This window comes from Lepisosteus oculatus, chromosome 8 (genome assembly GCF_040954835.1).
Source record: "Lepisosteus oculatus isolate fLepOcu1 chromosome 8, fLepOcu1.hap2, whole genome shotgun sequence".
Classification (NCBI taxonomy): domain Eukaryota; kingdom Metazoa; phylum Chordata; class Actinopteri; order Semionotiformes; family Lepisosteidae; genus Lepisosteus; species Lepisosteus oculatus.
This window is the reverse complement of record NC_090703.1, coordinates 17,117,871-17,138,611: the sequence shown is the minus strand read 5'-3', so window position 1 is coordinate 17,138,611 and position 20,741 is coordinate 17,117,871. Positions and strand designations below refer to the sequence as shown.

Sequence of the window (20,741 nt, the reverse complement as noted above, 5' to 3'; positions counted from 1 at the left end):
TGAGTTGCAAGGTGATATGGCTGTAGGCAAGGAACATGCACTCGCCCAAAAGTTGTGATTTTTCATTTAAAAGACTTGAGTTTACATTCAAATCCATTGTAAGTTATTGTAAACAGAGGATAATGAAGGCATTGAGTTTCAGACTCAACAGACAGGGGATGAAACACGAATAATTGATAAAGAATGCTAAACATCTGGGAACATACCACCTCCCTTTACTCAATGATAGTAAAGTGACAGAGTAAAAGGAACAGCCTACATTGCAAACATCAAGTAACAGCTGGAAACTGCAGGAGTGATGCTTACTGGAGTAGAACACACCATTTAAAACGTTAGATGTTGGACTTTATGATGTTTTGTGTGTTTAATTTCACGTATAGCTCTTCTGAACACCACCATGAATGTAATGCAAATGTCACAGAGTCAAACAAATGGGTATGAGACAACAGGTGGCAGGGGCCATGTTGACTTTCCTTTTTTTCAGGCTTCTCGTTGATCAAAGGTCCTTGCACAGACATTTGTTAATGGACCAAACAGTTCAGAGATGACGTGGGAGTGAGAGACAGGTCTTACTGTGTCTCAGGCTGAGAGGAGGTTCTAGAACAGGGTGTGAATACACAGTGCATCCCTACACCTGGCCATCTGAATACAGCTACAGTACTTGACCAATGAGCCCTGTGCAGTTAGCTCTGACCACACCTTAGATATCACGAGGACCTTTACACCTCCACAATAACGGGTCGAGAGCTCCAGCTACACTAGGGCTTCTTAGAGAAGAGAGATTTTGGATGGAATGCACAAGTCTTACTGAATTAGTTGAATTATCTGCTCACTTCAGAAAATAAAAAAGTAAGGATAGTGAAAATTACTATCAATTACTAGTGGTTATATAAATATTTTAACAATAATTAAATAATGGCAAAGGGAAATCTTCACAAACAATCTGAAAACATCTTAATTCAAAATATTATTTTGTACTAAACCGGTCTTTTATCGCATGTGAAATTACACTGCTACACAATAGTTTGGCTGTGTTGCCACCTAGTGTTGGAAATACTACCTATCTGTTCAACTACAATTAAGTTAAATGTGACCTGATTATTTTGAACTGCGCATGTGTACACCGTTTCCAAAATGAAACTTAAATGTGTAGTTGCATTATGTTGCTTTGCTGTATTAATACTTCTAAACTTGTGTTGTGCTGTATTAGTATTTCAGTTGGTTATCTCACATTTCTATCGTCATTAAATCACCCTTTGCACCATATTAATTTGTTGCCATTACCGATGTATATATACATTGTAACTGGACTGCAATGTACATTACATTAATTTATTTTTTTATGTGTACATGCGTAGGGCAAGTGACCCGAAAATGGATGGATTTGTATTTGCATAACATAAATCTTTAAAAAACCTACAAATCCTAGCATGCAGTTCTTCGTGGATTTTGGCCACTTGCCACTTTGTTGTTCAAAATAATACAATTCCCAGAATGCAACGTACTACATATCTCATGACGTATGGGGTTAAAGTGGAAAAATGGTGTGTGGGTTTTTACGGACTGTACAGGAACTTAAGTTTTAAGGAATAAATAAAACATAACGAAAATGTCTACAACAAAAGAGCTGCTGGAGAAGAATCTGTATGCTTTGCTTGGAGTAGAAGACGGGGTATCCGAGAAAGAGGTAAAACAGAATCGTATTATAAGATGTATTATTATTCGAGATGAGTAATTTAAACAATGATGTGAGAAATAATCGTAAACGTGACTTTTATTTTTATTGTTATAATGGTATTGCAATGAATGCTTTTCTTCTGAAATCAGTACTTACTATACATATTTTCTGTCTAGCTAGATATGCTATGTTTGTTAAGCACATTTAAAGTAAAATACACTGGAAAGGCCAGGTCCAGTCGCCTAACCTGCAACTTGGAATAGATAAAGCTACAGCAGGTGATCTTTATTTAAAGGGTCGATATATTACGAGTCTACACTTGCATCGCAAAGCAAACATATTGCACTGAACTTAAGTGTTTGCGGTAACTGTTACGTTTTGGTTAAGTGTTCAATTTTGTACTTTTAGCTAGGTTGACCTACAGTAGATCCAAATCCATAATGAATAATTCTGTGAATAATCTGGATTTTAAGAACACTTCAGGAAAAAAAATAAATACTAACAACAATAATATTATTTACTACTACTACTTGCGGTTCCACAATGTATTCTGGCACAAAACTGCTACTACAACTGAAATCGTTTTCTGCCACTACAAGTAAAACAGTCTTGAAAGAAACATCGTCAAACACCATTTCTGCAACTTCAATTTATGTAAAATCAAGTTTTTTTCACAAAGTGGATCTGTTCTAAGAATGCATTAATTTTTTTGTACTAATGTTAGCACTACATTCAAATACCCCTCTATGTTCAATAAACATTTAGTCCAAAAGAAAGCTTTGTAGTGAACTGGAGTTCAGGCAAACATTGGGCACACAGTATGATACACTCTGGATGAGATGCTAGTTCATCTCAGAGCGCATATGCATTCATTCACACATTACGAAGGGCTTAAAATTTAGAGGTGGCATTTAACCTATACTGCGTTGTTTTGGGACTGTGTAAGAAAACCTGAGAAATTGCAGAGAACCCATTCAACCACATGATGAGCATGAAACTACACACAGAATGTTCTCCTGGTCTGAATCCATCCCAGTGCCCAAGAGCTGTTAGGCAGGCTGTTAGGAAAATGCTCCATTCTGCTATGCTGCCCACCATCCTTATTTACACAGCTTATTTTGCTGTGATTTTGTGTAGAAGCTTTGGGCACATGGAGAGGTACATCCTGGACAGGATGCCAGTCCATCGCAGGGCACTCACAGACACAAATAAACAGTCAGGGCCTAGGGCTCCACCACAGCAAGGCAGCAGTGCTAACCACTGTGCCCTTCACGCCACCTTATTGAGAACTTCTGGAGACCTTTGTCTTCTGCACTAGTTTGTTTTCACCACTAAGAGGCACTATCATCCTGTGTTATGTTGTTCTTGATCTCCTGATGCAGCCAGAGCTGTCTTAGTAGATGCTGTGTTGTTCCGGCCTTGTTGCTACTCCACCACACATGTAATGTTTTCTTCCCAGGATGTAGCCTGAAGCTAATCTGCAGCTGCTGTAACAAGCCTGTGTTTTTCTGTTTTGTTTTATTTGACAAAAGCATGCAAAAAGAAAACATCTTCTAAGAAGCTGAAAATAAATTGCATCATATAAAAGCTGTTCGTCCCCAAGTTTTGTTTACCTAGATGTAGATTCCACCCCTGACTCCTACCATTGCTGATGGTCCTCTGAGTACTGTGTCCAATCCAGACAGCCTGAGTGTGTGCTAGATCTGCAGCTTGAATTTAATGAGTGTATGCCTGAATATCTCTAAAATGTTATTTGTTGATGCCATATTTATAGTATATAATTAAATAACATACTGTGTGTTATTAATTTATGTATTAACACATACATGATTATATTTTATAGCAATACAGTACCAGTCAAATGTTCCTCTGAACAGTTGATGTTAAAACATCTGTACTTCTAGTTGCATTGAGCTCAGCTTATATTTCAGGGACAGTTAGTTGCCGGTTTCTCAGACTTGTGACCCTAGTAAAGGTATTTTCTGATTCTGAGGTCACCTTTGGCCTGCTGGACCTTTTTCGGTCCTTCTGAGTGCCAGTGTCTTCATATCGTTTGATAGTCTTGGCTACAGCAGTAACTGACACTTGCAAAGTTCTTGCAATTTGTCTTAAAGATTGACCTTCTGACTTCATTTCTCAAAGTAATTATAGACTGTCTTTTTACCTTGCTTAACTGAGCAAATTATGCCATGTTTATTCAGGAATTACAAACTTTTGCCCATGCTCCCTATATTTATAGTAATTGTGGACCTGTTTACCAGTAATTGGTGACAAAAGGTAAATGAGGTAACATGCTAGTTAACTGTGAGAACATCTGAAAAAGATCATTTTAAACTTCTTTAAGTGTTCTAACACCATGTCATACACATTTCTAACTAACCAAGGCTTCAGACTGAAATCTTCTTGCTTTGGGTGTTAATTGTATTGAAATTGAAAAATTAACATTTTCAATGCAGTTCATTTAAGATTATAAGTACATATATCATGTAATTAAATATTTATAGACAAGTTTATACAGTTTAAAGCACAGATAATCATGAAACACGTGGTTTCAAGCAGGTGTGCTCAAACCTTTGACTGGTTCTGTATATTACTATGCAAAATATTTCACTTATATTCTTAATTTCTAACATTAACCTGATGCTCTTCTCGCAGAGTGGGAATAGAATGGAAGTGAAAGGGATTTGGCTACAATGTATGAAAACAGTTAACAGTGATGTGATTTGTCCTGGGTTCAGAAGAATATAAGAGGTTACAGCTTAGAAGGGGCCAAACTAGTTTATTTGGATGTAACTATCTACTGTGGGGTATCAGCCTCAGCAATATGGCCAGTTAACTTATTCCAGACTTCCACAACCCTTTGTCTAAAGCATTTGCTCCTGTTATCACTCTCAAATGATTTTCCCTTAGTTTAATCACAGAAGATGGAGTGGGCCAATGTTTTTATCTCACATTTCAGAGAATGAGCAAACTGCTCTTCCAGGAGCTATAAAGTGGCACTGAAGCCACCTTTTGCAAAAAAATCAGTGTAGAAGTTTTGACAACATAAATGTTGGGAAAAACTAGGTAGAACTGTTATGCCGTAAGGTATCTCATGAGCAAGGAGGTCTAAAGTGTACACTGTAACCATTATCTCTGAGTGTTCATATGCGCAGAACCTTGATTAATTGCATATGGAAAAGGGAGTGCAGAAGTCATTTTCATCTGAGCTGTTAAAGGGACAGTAACTGGAACAGAGAAAACTAGTTTTAAACTAAAATAAACATGCTAAAAGGTTCTATGTTTATATTTAAGATGAAAAATTGTAAATAAATTGTAATGCTTAAGAGCAGTTTGTGTACTTTAAAGTTGATTTTTTCATTCACTTTTACTAATCTTAATTACATTAAATGCAGAATTATCAACATTGTAGGTACTATAGAATGTCCAGATAAACAGATTGATCAACAATGTATCTTCCCCTATGTATGAGCTTTAGTTATACTGCTTTGATTTACAGAAAACTGCACCTACCAACAAGAATGTCTCAATATTCAAAGTTTTAAGTCAATAAACTACAACGTGGCCTATTGAAAAGCAACAAGGGGCTACAATCTGGATCTAAATCAGTCATAGCACATTTGTTTTTCTGGATATGTAAAGACTTTCAGCTGTCGATGTGGGTTAAAGAAGGTGGGAATAATATAGTGTACATTATAAGTACATTTAAGAAGAAAAGAAACTATTGGCAAGGTTAATTCCATTAGGTGGCACTATAGTGCACAATATTGCACATTTTTACAGTGCATTAAATCCTTGGTTTATATCAGTATTTGTAATACATATATGCTTTCTGTATTTTTTACTTATGTTATAACAATTGTGTACAGCACAGTCAATGAATGTTCTTGTGCCTTATACGTATACTGTATACACTTATATACTATATAATACGTATAAATACGATTAATGTCTTAAATATACGGTATAAAATTTGCATAAGCATACAAAACACAATTGGAAGCTATTGAAATACTGCTCTAGGGTACCATTCATTTTTCTAGATTTTAAACCTATAGAATTATATCTTGGGCAATGTGTTTATTTTTACCTTGATTTACCATCTGTGCATTTCATTGTAATTGCTGGGAAAGGCCAGTATTTCTGATTTTACAGACATAATTCCGATTTTGTCCATTGAATCCGAAGGCAGTGAATGTGCAATCCATTAAACCTGGGGTTTACTGTAGGAAGGGTGTTGACTTAAAGAAGGGTTCTGCATTTTTAGAGACACCTACTCACTTTATAAAAAGAGCTTTGATGTATTGAAGATTTTGTTTTCTTTTGGTCTGCTTAGCAGATTTTCAAACCTTCTTTTATGAAGCCTTTAGTTTACTTTATAGCACTTTACACATTACATTTTTAGAAAATCCCAGAGCAAAGGAAGCAAAGAAGATACAGCAGTTAATCATACAAGAGCCTTTCTGAAAAAGTTACGTTTTTAGACTAGAGTTAAAATCAACCAGTGTGACTAAGTACTTGATTTATTTTGGTATGCTGTGGCACAGTATCTGGGCATGGCATCAAAGAACCTTGTCACCTTGTCATTCGTAGAGTGCAAACATATCATGATATTTGAAATATAATTCAATTTTGTTTAAAGGAGCCACAGTTTTATCAAACGGCAGACAGATTTTGTCAGTTTAAGAATCTCTGTACATGGTGCCTAGCTACAGTATGTGGGGGAAAAAGGACAAAGGCTGTTTGATAAAATTATTATTTGACCTGGCAGTCTGTCCTTTAGATGAGATGTTAAACTGAGGAACTAATGACTTTTGGTCATTAAACATTTTGCACTGTTTATAAGAGCAGGAGTGTTAGATCAATACACCATTGGAGGCACTTGTGTAGGACCGTGATCCAGGCTCAGTGGTCTAGAGCCAGTGTTCTGCTACTGTCATCCCCAAAAAGTCACTGTAGGCTTTATTCAATATACTTGTTCCGTATAGCTTTATATGCAGATCATTATTAAGTGCATTCATTCATCCATACATTCATTTTCTGTCCAATTCTTCCAATTCAGGGCTGGGGGGGAGCCAGAGCCTATCCTGGCAAGCAGTGGGTGCAAGGCAGGATACGCCTTGGATGGGATGCCAGTCCATCGCAGGGCAGACAAGCACAAACATGGACACTCACACACTTACATCAGGGTCAATTTCCCAAAAGCCAGTTTACGGGTCTGTGAGTATGTTTTTGGACTGTGGGAGCAACTAGAGAAAACCCACGCAAACACAGGGAGAACATACAGACGCCATTCAGACAGTACCCCAGGTCTGGAATTGAACCCAGGGCCACCATTATGGTGTCCTCAGTGCATTAAGTCTATTCATATATTAAACTCTTTGATTAGTTTTAATAGTTCATAGTGTGAATCAGTTGTTTAAGTTTTAAACCTGAAAAGTTTTGCAAGCAGCTTCCTTACTGCTCTCATTTTACACCATGACACTGTATACCAATCAGAAGACTCAGTTGCTGTATATATTAAAAATGTGTAATTTAGTTGTAATTTAGCTATTTTAGGCAGGTACTAGCTATGTTGCCACAGCTATATAATCCACAGCTTTGGATGTTTTTTTCTCTTTCACAAACGTTATCAATGCACGTTCTTTATTGCTGAACAAAACAGCCGCATATTTATCAATAGAAAACGAAAGATCAGGGCGTTGCAGAGGCTACACTGCATTATTTCACCTTCATGTGCTCTCAAGTAGGTCCTGGTGAATTTTGTTTCTAGAGAACTTGGGCCTGAAAGCTCCCTTCTGAAATAAACACTGTTCCACATCCCGAGTCACGCACAATTACAATAATCACATTGGGAATCATCATAAATACAGACCAGTTCAGAAACTCACTGCCTGTAAAATTTAAATGTCTGATAATTCTCTCCTTATGTTATTACCAAATTGTGGTTAGTATATAGGAAAATCACGGTTTTACAAATGATTACTGGCCAGAGCTCATATGACAAAACAGTATAGGCTCTGTGTTTATTGGAGTAATGCACGTATTTTACATTTGGACTCTGGGACAGAAAAAAGATCCATTGTCCTTTCCACCCAATAAGTAATGTGGTCTGGAAAAAAAGGGCTGCAGCCCATTCACTTGCCTCCTGACCTTGCCAACATGTCAGAATTCTGAGAGCAGAGACCGGAATCCAATTAACATTGCAGTGAAATTGAGGAAAGAAGGTCATGTATTTACTGAATTACAAAGATGGGGTGGAGGGTGGGGGTCATCCCAAAATTTACTGTGGAAGTTTGTGGTTGGCCAAAAAGTACATTTGGTTTAAGCCAAGTTCTGTGAGGTCTTTGATAGTTCAGTTTGATAATAATTGTCTCTAGACACAGTAGGTTTGCGGAGGATGGATTTGGGAACAGTGTGGTTTAAACAAAGATGTCAACAGATTAGCAGCACCAGCATCTTTGGTTGGTTTTTGTGAGCCCAGGAAAGGGGACATGCATTCGGAAATTGGAAAACCCAGGAGCCCTGCCAGGGTTGGTTTGTTGCAAGATGAAAGGTGTTTTAGGACTGCATTTGGCCTGCTCCAAAGCTTGTAAAAATCTTTTTTTAATGGCTTGGCATGGTGCTAATTGTTACCTCTCACATGATCCTCATTAACATCATGTGAATTTCAGGGACTCTGAGGCATGCTGTATCTGTGAGTTGATGAGCTAAATGCTGATGTTATTCCAGGTCACATAACAAAAAGGCTCAGGCTGGCATCAGCCAACAGTGTGGTCCGTGAGGGTTCTGGGGCCATTTGTTTTCTGTTTTATCCAGGCTTGTAATTAATTAATTGACTCCATTATTTAAATTATTTATTTGAAATTTCAGTGCGCAACAGGTAGCTAAGAATTGAGCATTTAGAGCCAAATGTGAGATCAGGGGATATAAGTTAAAGTCCTTCACGAGCCTACTGACTCATTGGGCTGGAACTAATCCCAGTGTGTGTATAAGGATACATGTCTATATCAGGTTTACCCTCCAGCGATGCTAGTACCCATTTATACAGCTGACTGGAACAGTCATACCTTGCTAAAGAATACAACAGCAATGTCCACATGGGGCTCTTGAACTCATAAACATCTGGTAATGGATCCAGGGCTTTAACCATTAGTTTGTGCTCTCTTGAGCTGGCGGAAACTTAATATTTTATATTCACGCAAGTAGTACTCTGGTTTATGCCGTGTTCTGTTGAATTTCTCTTCTTTTCAGAGAAAAACATGTTTTATCTAATGTCTAGTCCTCAAGTCCACACTGCAGGATGGGTTATTTTTCTCTGAGGCTGCATTCTACATTAGTATTCAATGGTGTCGGGGGCTTTGTATATTTCAAGTTCCATATTTTTTCATTCTTTAGAAAATATTTTGAGACATTTTGTTTGAAAATATGAGGGAAACACATCACAGCGCTGTTAGTCTTGAGGTCTTGTTCACCGGAACAGAAACAGCAGGAGCTAATAGACTGCTCTTAAATGGGAGGGAATACAGTCCCTTGTTAACTCCTTGTGGTTAAAATCGAGGTCTCCTGCAGTGTCCAGAAACACCAACTACAGTAAAAACCGCAGAAAAAAAGCCATTTCCCCACTACTTACCAGTCTTACTCCTACCACTGTATGACTGTCTTGACAAATGATTCTGTCAGGCGAGTGAACTCATATTGCATTCCGTAAACTGTAATTTCATTCTTTTTTTTTTCCTGTAAATGCCAAGTCTGGGTAATTGCAGAAGATGGGCTCTCAGAGGGACGCGTAGCCACCCGCACAGGCAATTTTTTAGTAAGTCGTCAGCAGTAATAACGAACGCAGACTGTCGTAATGAGAAAAAGATGTAGGAAGGCAATAAAGTATATCAAGCAGCGGGTGGCCAAGCGGTCCTGAGTTTTCTAAGCAGATCCACTGCAGTAAGTTATTACTGCAGGACAGAAATGCCTGAGGGAGGTGTGTGTTAATGTGTACGTTTATACTCTTCTGGGAACCACAAGAGCTTCTTCTCCGTAGATGAGGTGCTCAGCTGCACGATGGCAAATCACCACCGCTTATCCCGCACTGGTGCCCTTGTATGGTCATGTATATACACTGGGGATTCCTTTGCATAGTTTTGCATTCTTTGGGGAACTTGTGAGTCATTAATTCTCAAAGGGTATAGTGATATCTGTTTTTAAATGTAAAATCATGCTTGTTACTGTATTAAAAAAAACTGCTTTGGCTCTCTGACACATGTTAATGTCAGTAGCTATATCAACCTGCAGCTCACCACTGGCAGCCCACTGAAGCTAATCAGGTGTGAGCCTGGTCAGTACCTGGATGGGAGACCTCTTGGGGAAAAACTAAGGTTGCTGCTGGAAGAGGTGTTAGTGGGGCCAGTAGAGGGTGCTCACCCTGTGGTCTGTGTGGGTCCTAATGCCCCAGTATGGCAATGGGAACACTATACTGTAAAAAAGTCCCGTAAAGATGAGATGTAAAACCGAGGTCTTGATTCTCTCTGGTCGTTACAAATCCTGGCCAAATTTCCCCCTGGCCTTTACCAACCATGGTCTCCTAATAATCCTCATCTATGAATTGGCTTCATTACTCTGTCCCCCTCCACACTAAGAGCTGTTGTGTGGTGACAGCACTGGCGCACTATGGCTGCTGTTGCATCATCCAGGTGGATGCTGCACATTGGTGGTGGTGGAGGGGAGTCCCCATTACCTGTAAAGTGCTTGGAGTGGAGTGTCCAGAAAAGCACTATATAAGTGTAAGGAATTATTATTATCATTATTATTATTATTTTGTTACTATGTTCAGTGTGCAATCAATCATGATTAAACATGTTCTTTACCACATAACCATTTTCTACTGTTTGTTCTGTCTGAACATTCTTGTTCCTCTTCCTCAAAGGCCCTGACATTAACCATTCTTTCATTAAATAAGTCCTGAACAAACTGGGGTAAGAGCTAAATAACAGGGATTCTGAGTCATTGATTTAATTCACACCAATTCCATTGTTGCTGTTTGTATTAAACCTTAAAACACTTTTCTCCAGCTAGTTAGTGCTGTGTCCTAAAACCTATTTGACTGATTGTTTGATATACTATTCTAAATTGTCAAAATATATGCTTTTGCAACAAAAACTGTTTAGTATTTTCAGGAATAGCATGAAAGAAGCAGGTCTTAGCTTTGTACACCACCCAGTCCAATGACTCCCCCAGTGATCTTATACACTCTTATATGGTCACACTTATAAGAGCAGCTATGTATTAGCTCCTTGCACGCATCCAAAAACTGAAGTCTAATTATCACAGAGTTTTTTTTTCCTTTTCTTAGTTTTCTGTGATGACTTTTGAATTCTGTTGCTCCCCAAGCTGTAAATAATGGTCCATTTTGAGCTTGTAAAAAACTGAGAAAGCACCTTTCCAAGCCCTGGCACACATGGTTCCAATCACATGTTTATTGTCATGTTTTTTGCTGGTCTCAGAACAATTTCCTGAGAGACCTGGAGGGCAACGCAGTAAAATGGGGGAAAAAAAAACACAACCTATATGTGTATATGAGTCGTCCAGAAGACTAATGCCCCACAGTTTTTAAAAAATAATTTCCCACAGGAAATTCCTGCTTCATTTTGCAAAGTTCCAAAACATTCCTACAGATAGCTCCCAACAATCTGTCTGGGAGATCCTACTATACTTTATGATATATATAATAAGTTTTAGTCGGTTTAGCTGTTCCAAGCGCCGCATATCAAACCACACTACAGGTCTGGAAAATAGACTGCACTCCCTTACTTATTTTCCTGGAGTCCTGGATTCTTTTTGATTCCTCTTTTCTGACATGTTACACATGAAACTATTAGTATGTTTCCATACTCTATACTTCTTTCTTTTTTATATATCACTGTTTTTTTAACTTGTTAGATGGAGTTTTTGTGTACTTTTACATATAAGGTCCTTTTACACTGCTTATACTAGGACTGATTAAGACACCTGCTCTACTCTGTAACCAGATTCACCTTATATGCGTTCAGGGAGCAGTCTTGCTTTGTGTTCTGTACCTGCCAAGTTGGGTTTCAGCTCTAAGGACATAAACAGTAACTGAAAATGTTTGTATAAGGTTCTTAAATCCTGCATCACTTCTTCACCACATACACGTACTATAAGTTCTGAGCTGCTGCACACTATTCATTTGGCTGTTATTTGTTGTAATGTTGAAAAACATGACTTTCAGTTGTGACACTAATCCAGAGGCAATAATTAGACAGCCAGTGTGTCCGTGAGTTTTCACTCCAACTCTGTGCTCAGTGAGCTAAACCAGCTGGTTAAAGGCTAAACTGGACCAATTTAATAATTTCTCGTAGTTGATCAGGTGATACTGCTTTAATGAGACCCTTACAATCTGCAGACATGCCGGCCTTGAGGATCAGGAATGCACACCCCTGCATTATTTGTTTTTTGTCTTTTCCTAGGCCCTTACTACTGCAGCCCTTCTGTTAATGAGAAAAGTTTTTGATTGAAACCTTATGTAGTATGTAGAGTTGTCATAATAATAATAAACAAAATAAATAAAATGCTTTTCTGTACACTCCACTAAAAGCACTTTACAGGTCATCTACCACCTCTCCTCCAACTGGATGATGCAAGAGCTCAAGGGTGCAGTATGCTCAACCCACATCAGCTACCTCTTTCTGGGGAGAAAAAAGTGATTAAGTAAATCCATAGATGTGGATTATTAGGAAACCGTGATTCTCTTTTCAAGAAATGCACTGCGAGTTTTAATGACCCTGGAAAGTTAAAATCCTTTTTCTGAAATCAGTCATTTCACAATTAATATTGTTACCATGATAATTAAACATGTAACTGGTGTTACATTTAAGAGCACTTTTAATGCCTCTCAGTATACACTTTCATGAACAGTATTTCTGAAATGAATATCTTTGTTTTTAAGTCAAGGAAGACAATATTTATGTCTGCAACTGCATAATTAGAAATGACCCACACTGTTTCAGAAATGCATATAGAAGGAGGGTTATTCATTTTGCAGCTTTGACAGTTAATACAAGTGTAAGATTAAGAAGGTACAGCTACCTTCCTAAAATTAAGTATATTAAAAAGAAAAACGTTTTGTTTTACAGTACCATATACAGTATCACGGTCTTATAGTCAACTTAGAGCAAACTCTATTAACTTTACAGCCAGTGTTGTGTCCATCCATTAAGGTGGTGCCCACTGGACAGCTAGACAGGTGGTAGAAAAGGCAGTGTGTGGACATACCGCAAGGCTCAGCCTCTCTAATCTACTGCCGGCTAACATCAGGCCTGTGTTTGAGACTTCCCAGCAGGGTTGTTCCTGGTCAATTAGAGCAATAGCGCAGCAGGGCTCTGTACCACAAATAAATATTTGTGTTCTTTCCTGCTGTTTTATTCCTCTTTTTTTCTGTACCCATGGTCAGTGGTACAGAAAGATCGTTATCCATCTGGCTTGCTCTCAAGGTTGCATCAGTACCGAAAACATGCAGTTAAAAAGCCACAATTTCCAGGTCACCTCTTGGTTAGAAAAACACATTACATCATTTTCATGGCTTTTCTTTTTCATTTTAATACCCGTTATACAGTACTGGGGTGCTTATTTGACTCTGGCAGGTGAATTGTAAACTAAATTGAGATTTGAAAAGGGAAATTTTATGTTGGTGGAGTAAAATTAGCTTTTTTGCATTATTTTTCTCCATTGGTATTGATGCTTCAAGGCAGTATAGTTTATTGTGTGTAAAATGAAAAAAAAAATGTATTGAAATTGAAAGAAGAGTATGGATATTTCTGGTAGAGATGGTTCTTATCATATCCTGAATTGTCAAATTGAATGAAATGGATCAATTAGGAATAACAACTGGGAGTTCAGTTTACCAGTCTGTCCTAGAAGAACCTTTCTGCGTATCAATAATGATACAATCTACAGTAAAGTTAGATTTTGATATGATTACACAAATTGAGATACGAGGTTAAGAGTGTTCGTTTTTACTGTAGATCACTAAAAGTATATTATTGTTCTGGAAGAAGAGCCACAAAGTATATTACTTACAGGCTGGAAGAATTACATTTCTTTAATCGTGGACAGTCATAACTAAGAGGTGACTTCATTCAGCTGTTCTTAATCCTCAAAGGTATTGACAAAGAATCCAATGAGCTTCTTCAGGACCAACAGTTAAACATGAACTTGAGGAAATAAATGGAAACTAGAGTAGTTAATTTAATATTGAAAATTAGTTCAATTAGTTAGTTCTTTATACAAAATTGTTGTGGGAGCTTAGAATAAGCTATCCATCAGTGTTGTTGAAGCTAACGTGTTCACTTCCTTGAAAACACCTGGATGAGCTCCTCAGATCAATAGAGCTATCACTACCTGAGCAAACTAGATGGGCTGAATAGCTGGATGTTCATTTTTCCTATGTGTTGTTTTGAAAAAGTAAAAATACAGTGCTGTTTTTAATCAGAACAAGCTGATGTCGAGCTGCTGTAGCCTATAATCAGGGTTTTCCTTCTCTAGGAGTTGTGACCTTGGGGCTTTTGTGCTACTGCTCTTTGCCTGTCCTGTGGGTGACTGGTAGGTGAGTCTGACGGGCTCTGCGGAAAGGAGGCCGGCTTGTCTTGAAAACAGATGGAGACGGAGGCGCGAGGGAGCCAGGGTTCTCTGGCAGGGGGCCAGCACTCTGCGTGTCAGACCTGTCTCTGGAGGAAGTGCCTAAGTACCAGTCAGCGATGCTGGGGAGCTCTAACAATGTTTTTATTTCTGAAAGCCCTGGAACTGAACTGTGTCGAAACTGATTATAAGGATAAAGGCACACGTTGCTGTTAACTGTTAGCAAACTATGTCCTGTTCTGCTTTTTCCTGGCTGTGGCTGTCTCAGGACTGGCTTGGGCAGTCCCAGTGGAGCTTGCGGCCTGGCGCATTTGAGACGATTTAAACTTGTCGAGAGCTTGCGAGGAAGACTTGATCCGGGAGGGTCTTAGAGGCTGTTCGTGTGGAACATTCCACAGATACAAGAGCGTCTATCAGTACACACGGGAAAGGCATGTGTAGAAACGTGCTGTATCATACGAAACTCCAGACGTGCCAAGCATGTGAGATCCTTGTGTTTCGATTGAAAGTATGTTCAGATTTTGCTTTTTTTAGACTAAAATGTTAGTGTCAGGAAACTTGTAACTTTTGATTCTGAAAAAGAAGTAAAAACATCTTTGAAGGTGTAAATAAAATGTTCTAATAAAAACTTTAAGTTCAGAAAGCGTTGAACTTTGAGTTGCTTTGATGTGTACAGTATTATTGTTTAATTAATACCATTTGGAAAAATGTTGTTCTTTTTAGCATTCCTTTGCCATAATGTGATGTTCCCTGTAAAATCTCCACTATTACGATAATCCCATTCATCACAATTTATTTAACCATTTAAAAAATTAAGAGGAGTGCAGTTTCTTTATTCAATGTGAATTTTTAAAGGTGTATACCTTTCTTATCCTCTTGTTGTGGGCTTCTTCTGACAGGGTACGTCACATTTGGCTAGATTTAGGAAAAGATGAGATACGTCTTTAAAAAATGCTGTAGTTGACCATGATTGCCGTGTGGTTCCAAAATTGCTACAGGCAAAAACAAAGGGAATATTTTCTTAGACCCTGACTATATTTTATTGTCTCTTTTATTGTTCCCTAATTATTGAAAATTCAAAAATAGGAATAACAGGAATAAATAATGCCTTGAAATTTGAATTAAATTTGTCTTTATCCCTGCTAAGAGTGCGTTTAAAAATAAACCTGGTGGAGAATACTAGTCTCCTAGACCACGAAGGCTGAGAGTTTTGCTATCCACAGGCCAAAAACCACAATTACAACCAGCCTTGCTCCTAGGGATTGTTTATCACCGGCTAATAACACTAAATCAGAATTAATGTTTTACCTTAAAATATCATTAAGCTTGTGTTTATTTCTCAAGTTTGAAATCAGAGACACACTGAACATAAAGCAATGTATTTTAAGATCTATTACCATACATTAAGGAACAAACATTTGCCTACTATACGCATTCTGGGTTGTTGATGGTTCTTTTGTAATTAAAATAGTTTTCTCATTCGGCAAATACTGCCTTAATCAGAGAGACTGCTAAGTGTACCTCCAAAGGATGATTCTTGTTTCAGACCTAGCAAGGCAAGTGTCAGGAAACTGCACTGCCAAACTGCTCTGTACTGTCATGGTGGCCAATACACACATTGAGAAACTGCTTAAAACATAATAGGTTGCACATTTTCAGAGCATCGGCCCTGTTGCTTCTTGAAATTTGTGCACAATGTTGGTTAGTATGTGTGCAGATAATGCATATGTATACAATGTATATGCATTTACCCATTTTTTTATATGGTATATCTTTAAATATGCCCCTATAAATCTGGTTTCTGTTCCTCTTCATTCTTGTGTTCTTGCTTAGCAAGGATACATTTTCAGCTCAGGATAAGTTTCTTCCACACATTTTCTGGAACTGGGTGCCCTCACTCATAAGCCTTTTTCTTCAACTTCATCATTAAACATGGCAGGAGTCTCCCCTCAGACCATTTTTAAGTCTTCTTTGAGGGTTTTCAACTTCCTCTGTCAAACACAGCTTCATAGTGGCTCAAATGTGTGTTAGTGATGTACAAATATGTATCAGGGCCACTGCTTGTTTCAGAGTGAAGTTAATGTATTATCCCTTATTTACTATGCGCTTAACAGAGAAGAAGAATCACATTTTTCTCTGTTACTAAGCCATCAGTAATTAATAACAAAAAAGTGTGGGGCATGGTTAGGGCTTTGTAATTTGTAACACCTGAAATTCACTTGATTTGCTACCATAAATGCCCAGCTGTATAAATGGCTAATAATGACAGCTGAATAAATTTATATAGTAGCTTTACCCATTGGAGAATGGAGAAAGAAACTAAACTAGGCAGTACTGTATATTATGTTAATCCTGTGCTGGGACCCACAGGATATTAAAATAAAAGGCCTCAATAAGGCAATGAAATTATATGGTACTTGGGCAAAAGGTAACTAATATTTAGAGTCTTGGGCAGCCTTCTTAGGGAATGTGTGTGGAGGAGCGTGAGCATTTTACAAATCAGTTATTTTTCAGTTATTTTCTCAGAGTCAAACTTCCAGCAATTGCTTTTGTTTCTTTCCACACTATAGTCTGAAGTACAGTGGCATCCTATCAGAGGCAGTTGTACACCTCTTCTGCACATTTTTTCAAATATTGTCTTAGGTTATTATTCCGTTTTCTCCATAGATAATAGAGTAGTTTACCATTTAGGCATTTAATTTAAAAAGAGCAGTTGCAATTTTTCTTGTCAAAGCAGGAAACGAACAGACGGCACATGCTACTAGCTTCAGGTTCAAGGTCAGAACAGTATTCAGTAGCTGAGGTCTCTTGCAAGCTAAAATCTGTGTCAATATTCCCCTTTCATGTCTTATTACAAAGGTTAAGCTTGAAATGTAATGGAGGAGTCTGCAATTGTTTATTGTTATAGCTTAAATTAGCTCTGCCATAAGGACTTTTAAGCCTTTTGCCAGAAGGTAGGGCGCCATAGTTTTCCGACTTATTTTTTTTGTTCTTCTGAATAATGAACCTCAGTCCCATCCCATAGTAATACCCATCATCTTTCAAGAGCTTCATTAAAAACAGCCTTTTTTTCTTTTTGGTAATAAAGGTTTAACTTATTTTATAGGGACCTCAGGTTTGGCTGTTTTTCAGGTTCTGCTGTTAAGAATGTGCTGGTAACTATTTTTCCAATATCCTTAAACAGACCTGTGTGGTGGTGAACTGTTCCCACAGCTCAGTTGATTTAAGTGTCTGAATCAGAACAATTTTTTGTTTAGCGTGCTTGATCAGGAAAACTGTGTACTGTTAAGTACACTTACAAATCGGATCATGTGAAACACGTTTCCCTGGAAAATAAGAGTATACAGCACTATGATAGCTTGCATGTGTAGAAGGACACAGAACATACCTACATGAAACTGTTCTGTGTAAACTCTATGTGAATTTGATTTGATTGTCGATGAGAATTAATTTGGCACGTTTCCACTTGTATGAGTACCAGACTTCACTCCTTCTCAGTGTGAGTTTTTAGGACTCTGTATTAACCGTGCTTTTATCTTGCCTCTTGAAGATCAAGAAAGCCTACAGACAAAAAGCACTGACATGCCATCCTGACAAGAACCCAGATAACCCCAAAGCAGGTGAGTAGACAAAACTGTAGAAACTTAAAGATTAATCAAAGCTTTTGTGGTTTATCTTTTAACCCTTTGTTAACAAAATCTTGTCCTTCCTTGCTTTAGGTTTTTCCAACAACCACATTAATTGTTTCACCAATTGCTGGAGAAGGCAATCGGATTAATGAGCGGCAAAAGAAAAATATCACATGTAATTGCAACTAAGTTCTTATCCAGAGAATGGCAATTGTTGTTTTTTTTTTGTAGCAGGCATAGTGACAGTCTATTGAAAAGATATTATATGGGAAAATTTAATGCTGATTAATATTTGTGATTATCAGGGATAAGCAATGTGGAGTCTATTGTTAATATCTAGTAATACTGTACATGTATGTCTGTGTACCCAGTGTTGAAAACAATGTAAGCTGTAGTTTACACTGGGTTGCAGAGCAGATGCTCTTTGTGGGATTTTGTCCCTTTCTACTCACAGAACTTGGAAAAGTAGTACTGTATGAGATGTCAAATTTTATACTAGAAGTGCAAGGACGTGTCTTATTGTTACTGCAGGAATATTGTTACATCAAGATCATCCCACAGAAAGGGCAGCAAGTGATGTCTTAGGGCTTGATCAGTGTAGCACTCAATCATTAGACAGTCCTACCCATCCCCATTGACCTAAAACCGTTTATGTCTCATAGTCTGCTGTGTTTGGCTACAAAGTTAGAAATTCACACCCCAGACATCAAGTAACTTAAGACTGGGTTTAGTCTATCATACTTATGACATTAAGGTGTTGTTCTCCCGATAAGTGCATTAAGCTTGACAATCAACAGGTTAAATCATTTCATACCATGAACTCAATCAACTTATTTTTTTTACAAATTCAAGGAGCTTTATTGGGATGACTGAGGAATTGTAGTCTTTCAAAATCATTAAGAATTAGCAAGAGATTTATAATCATTAATATTATTATCTATCCATTTCGTAACCCCTTCATCCAATTCAGGGTTGCAAGGAAGCCAGAGCCTATCTCGGCAAGCAACGGGTGCAAGATAGGGTACACCCTGGAGAGGATGCCAGATCATCGCAGGGCACACATACACATGCTCACATCAGGGCCAGTTAACCCAATTAACCTATCTGTATGTCTTTGGACTATGAGAGGAAACCTGGAGGAATCCCTTGTTAACATGGGGATGTTATCTATACATCACACAGATAGCACCTAGTTTCTGGAAATGAATAACAGTGCTAACCACTGTGCCCTTGTGGTGCATGGTATTCTTCTTCTTATTATTATTTAATTATTTATTTTAGATCCTCGCTCTTCCTCAGGCAGTAACAGGGGATCACAAACATGGCTGCTAGCTGTATTGAGTTTCCTGGCCCCTTCTCCATTAGGATTGGAAAAACTGACTCAGGTGACACAGGGAATTCTTATCGTTTACTGGTTATTTTGGGGGGAAGAATGACTCTCTAACTCTCAGGTATATCTTGCAGTGCAACACTGTCTCTGCTTCTCCCTAGCGGCAGTGGGAGCGCCAGGTTTGTCTGTGTCGCCCTCTGTGGCCAGGCTGTGTTCACTAAACCAGTAGTTCGGCAAGGGTTTTTTCTCATTGTAGCCTCTCTGCCTGGTCAGTTTGGCCATTGTAGCTTTTCTTTTTATGGCCTGGAAGCATTCCAGTCTGTGTGTAAAATTAACTAAGTAGTGTTTGTGCTGAGGTGATTTAATGTTTATTCAAGTCAGTCAAGTGTATCTCAGTCAGTCATGGGTCATGAATCGGTTACCTAAGATGATATCAAAAACAATATCCAAAATCTGTATTGTTTTTGTAAAAACATGCACATATAGTAAAAATAATGACAGGGAACAAGGAATAGGTTTATTCCATGCTTTTCAGCATAATTCTTGTTCCTTTGCAGCTGACGCATGCTGATCCAGCTACCCACCATAAATAATGATATATTTCTTTAGATGTCTAGTGTATATTGACCAAATTTACCAAACCTTTTCTTTTTTATTAGCTATAGAATGTATGGAGTATACTAGTTAAAAAATAAATTAAAACAAATCGGTACAGATGTAGGATACCCCTCCAAGCCTTGGAGTACTTGTAATTTGTGAAGTTCTTAAACTCCTTTCTGGTTGCAGACGGGCCACATCCCCATGAGTTGTTTGGCCTTCAACATGCAACCTAACCAGCTACAGCAATTCTCTGGTGACTAAGGCCCCAGCCCAAAGGACCGCGTAACCAGAAATATTAGGTTGTAATTGCATAAGTAGCCACTCTGAGGTGATGCATGTTTTTCTGTCTTTGAAACTCTCCTGAGGCCTTATGCCAAGAAACATGCAAACAATCAGTTTCGGAAATTTAAATATAATTTGAATGTGAAAAATGCACCCTGAAAATCAGTAGAATGTTTTCCAATGAGGTCTGTGGTCCCTGGATCTCTTTGCATTATGCCAGATTAACTGACAAGGAAGATATGTGTATGTGTGTGAAGGCCGGGGAGGGGGAAGACAGCTCCAGACCCACATGTGGACAACAAACTAAAATTTAGGAAGCCAGAACCTTTGCAATAATTCAGTTAAGAATTTCTTGGGTTGAATGGGAAGCTACCTGGTCACACTAAAGGAAAAGGCAGTGACAGATGCAGTGGAATTAGAATCACTTTGGCAGTTTGAAAGTTATTTGAACTAAAGTTATTTATCCATTGTCTCTTACGGTGCTTTCTCATTGTCTTTCCTTAGGAGTGCAGAGCAGCTCTAAATGGCTTCAACGTCTTTATCTCTATCCACACTATCCCAATATTCTAGGTTA

At 38.2% G+C, this 20,741-nt stretch overlaps 1 protein-coding gene across 4 annotated transcripts in view; it reads left to right on the top strand.

Annotated features, from left to right (window-relative positions):
* The first annotated feature begins 1,532 nt into the window (after positions 1–1,532).
* Positions 1,533–20,741, top strand: part of dnajc17 (DnaJ (Hsp40) homolog, subfamily C, member 17) — an 83,877-nt gene continuing 64,668 nt past the window's right edge. For all 4 annotated transcript variants that reach the window (XM_015350876.2, XM_006632529.3, XM_069193309.1 and 1 more), the window contains exons 1-2: positions 1,533–1,687; positions 17,877–17,946. In XM_015350876.2, the coding sequence (XP_015206362.1) occupies positions 1,610–1,687; positions 17,877–17,946 (148 nt within the window). In that variant the 5' untranslated portion in view covers positions 1,533–1,609. The remainder of the gene's footprint in view (positions 1,688–17,876; positions 17,947–20,741) is intronic.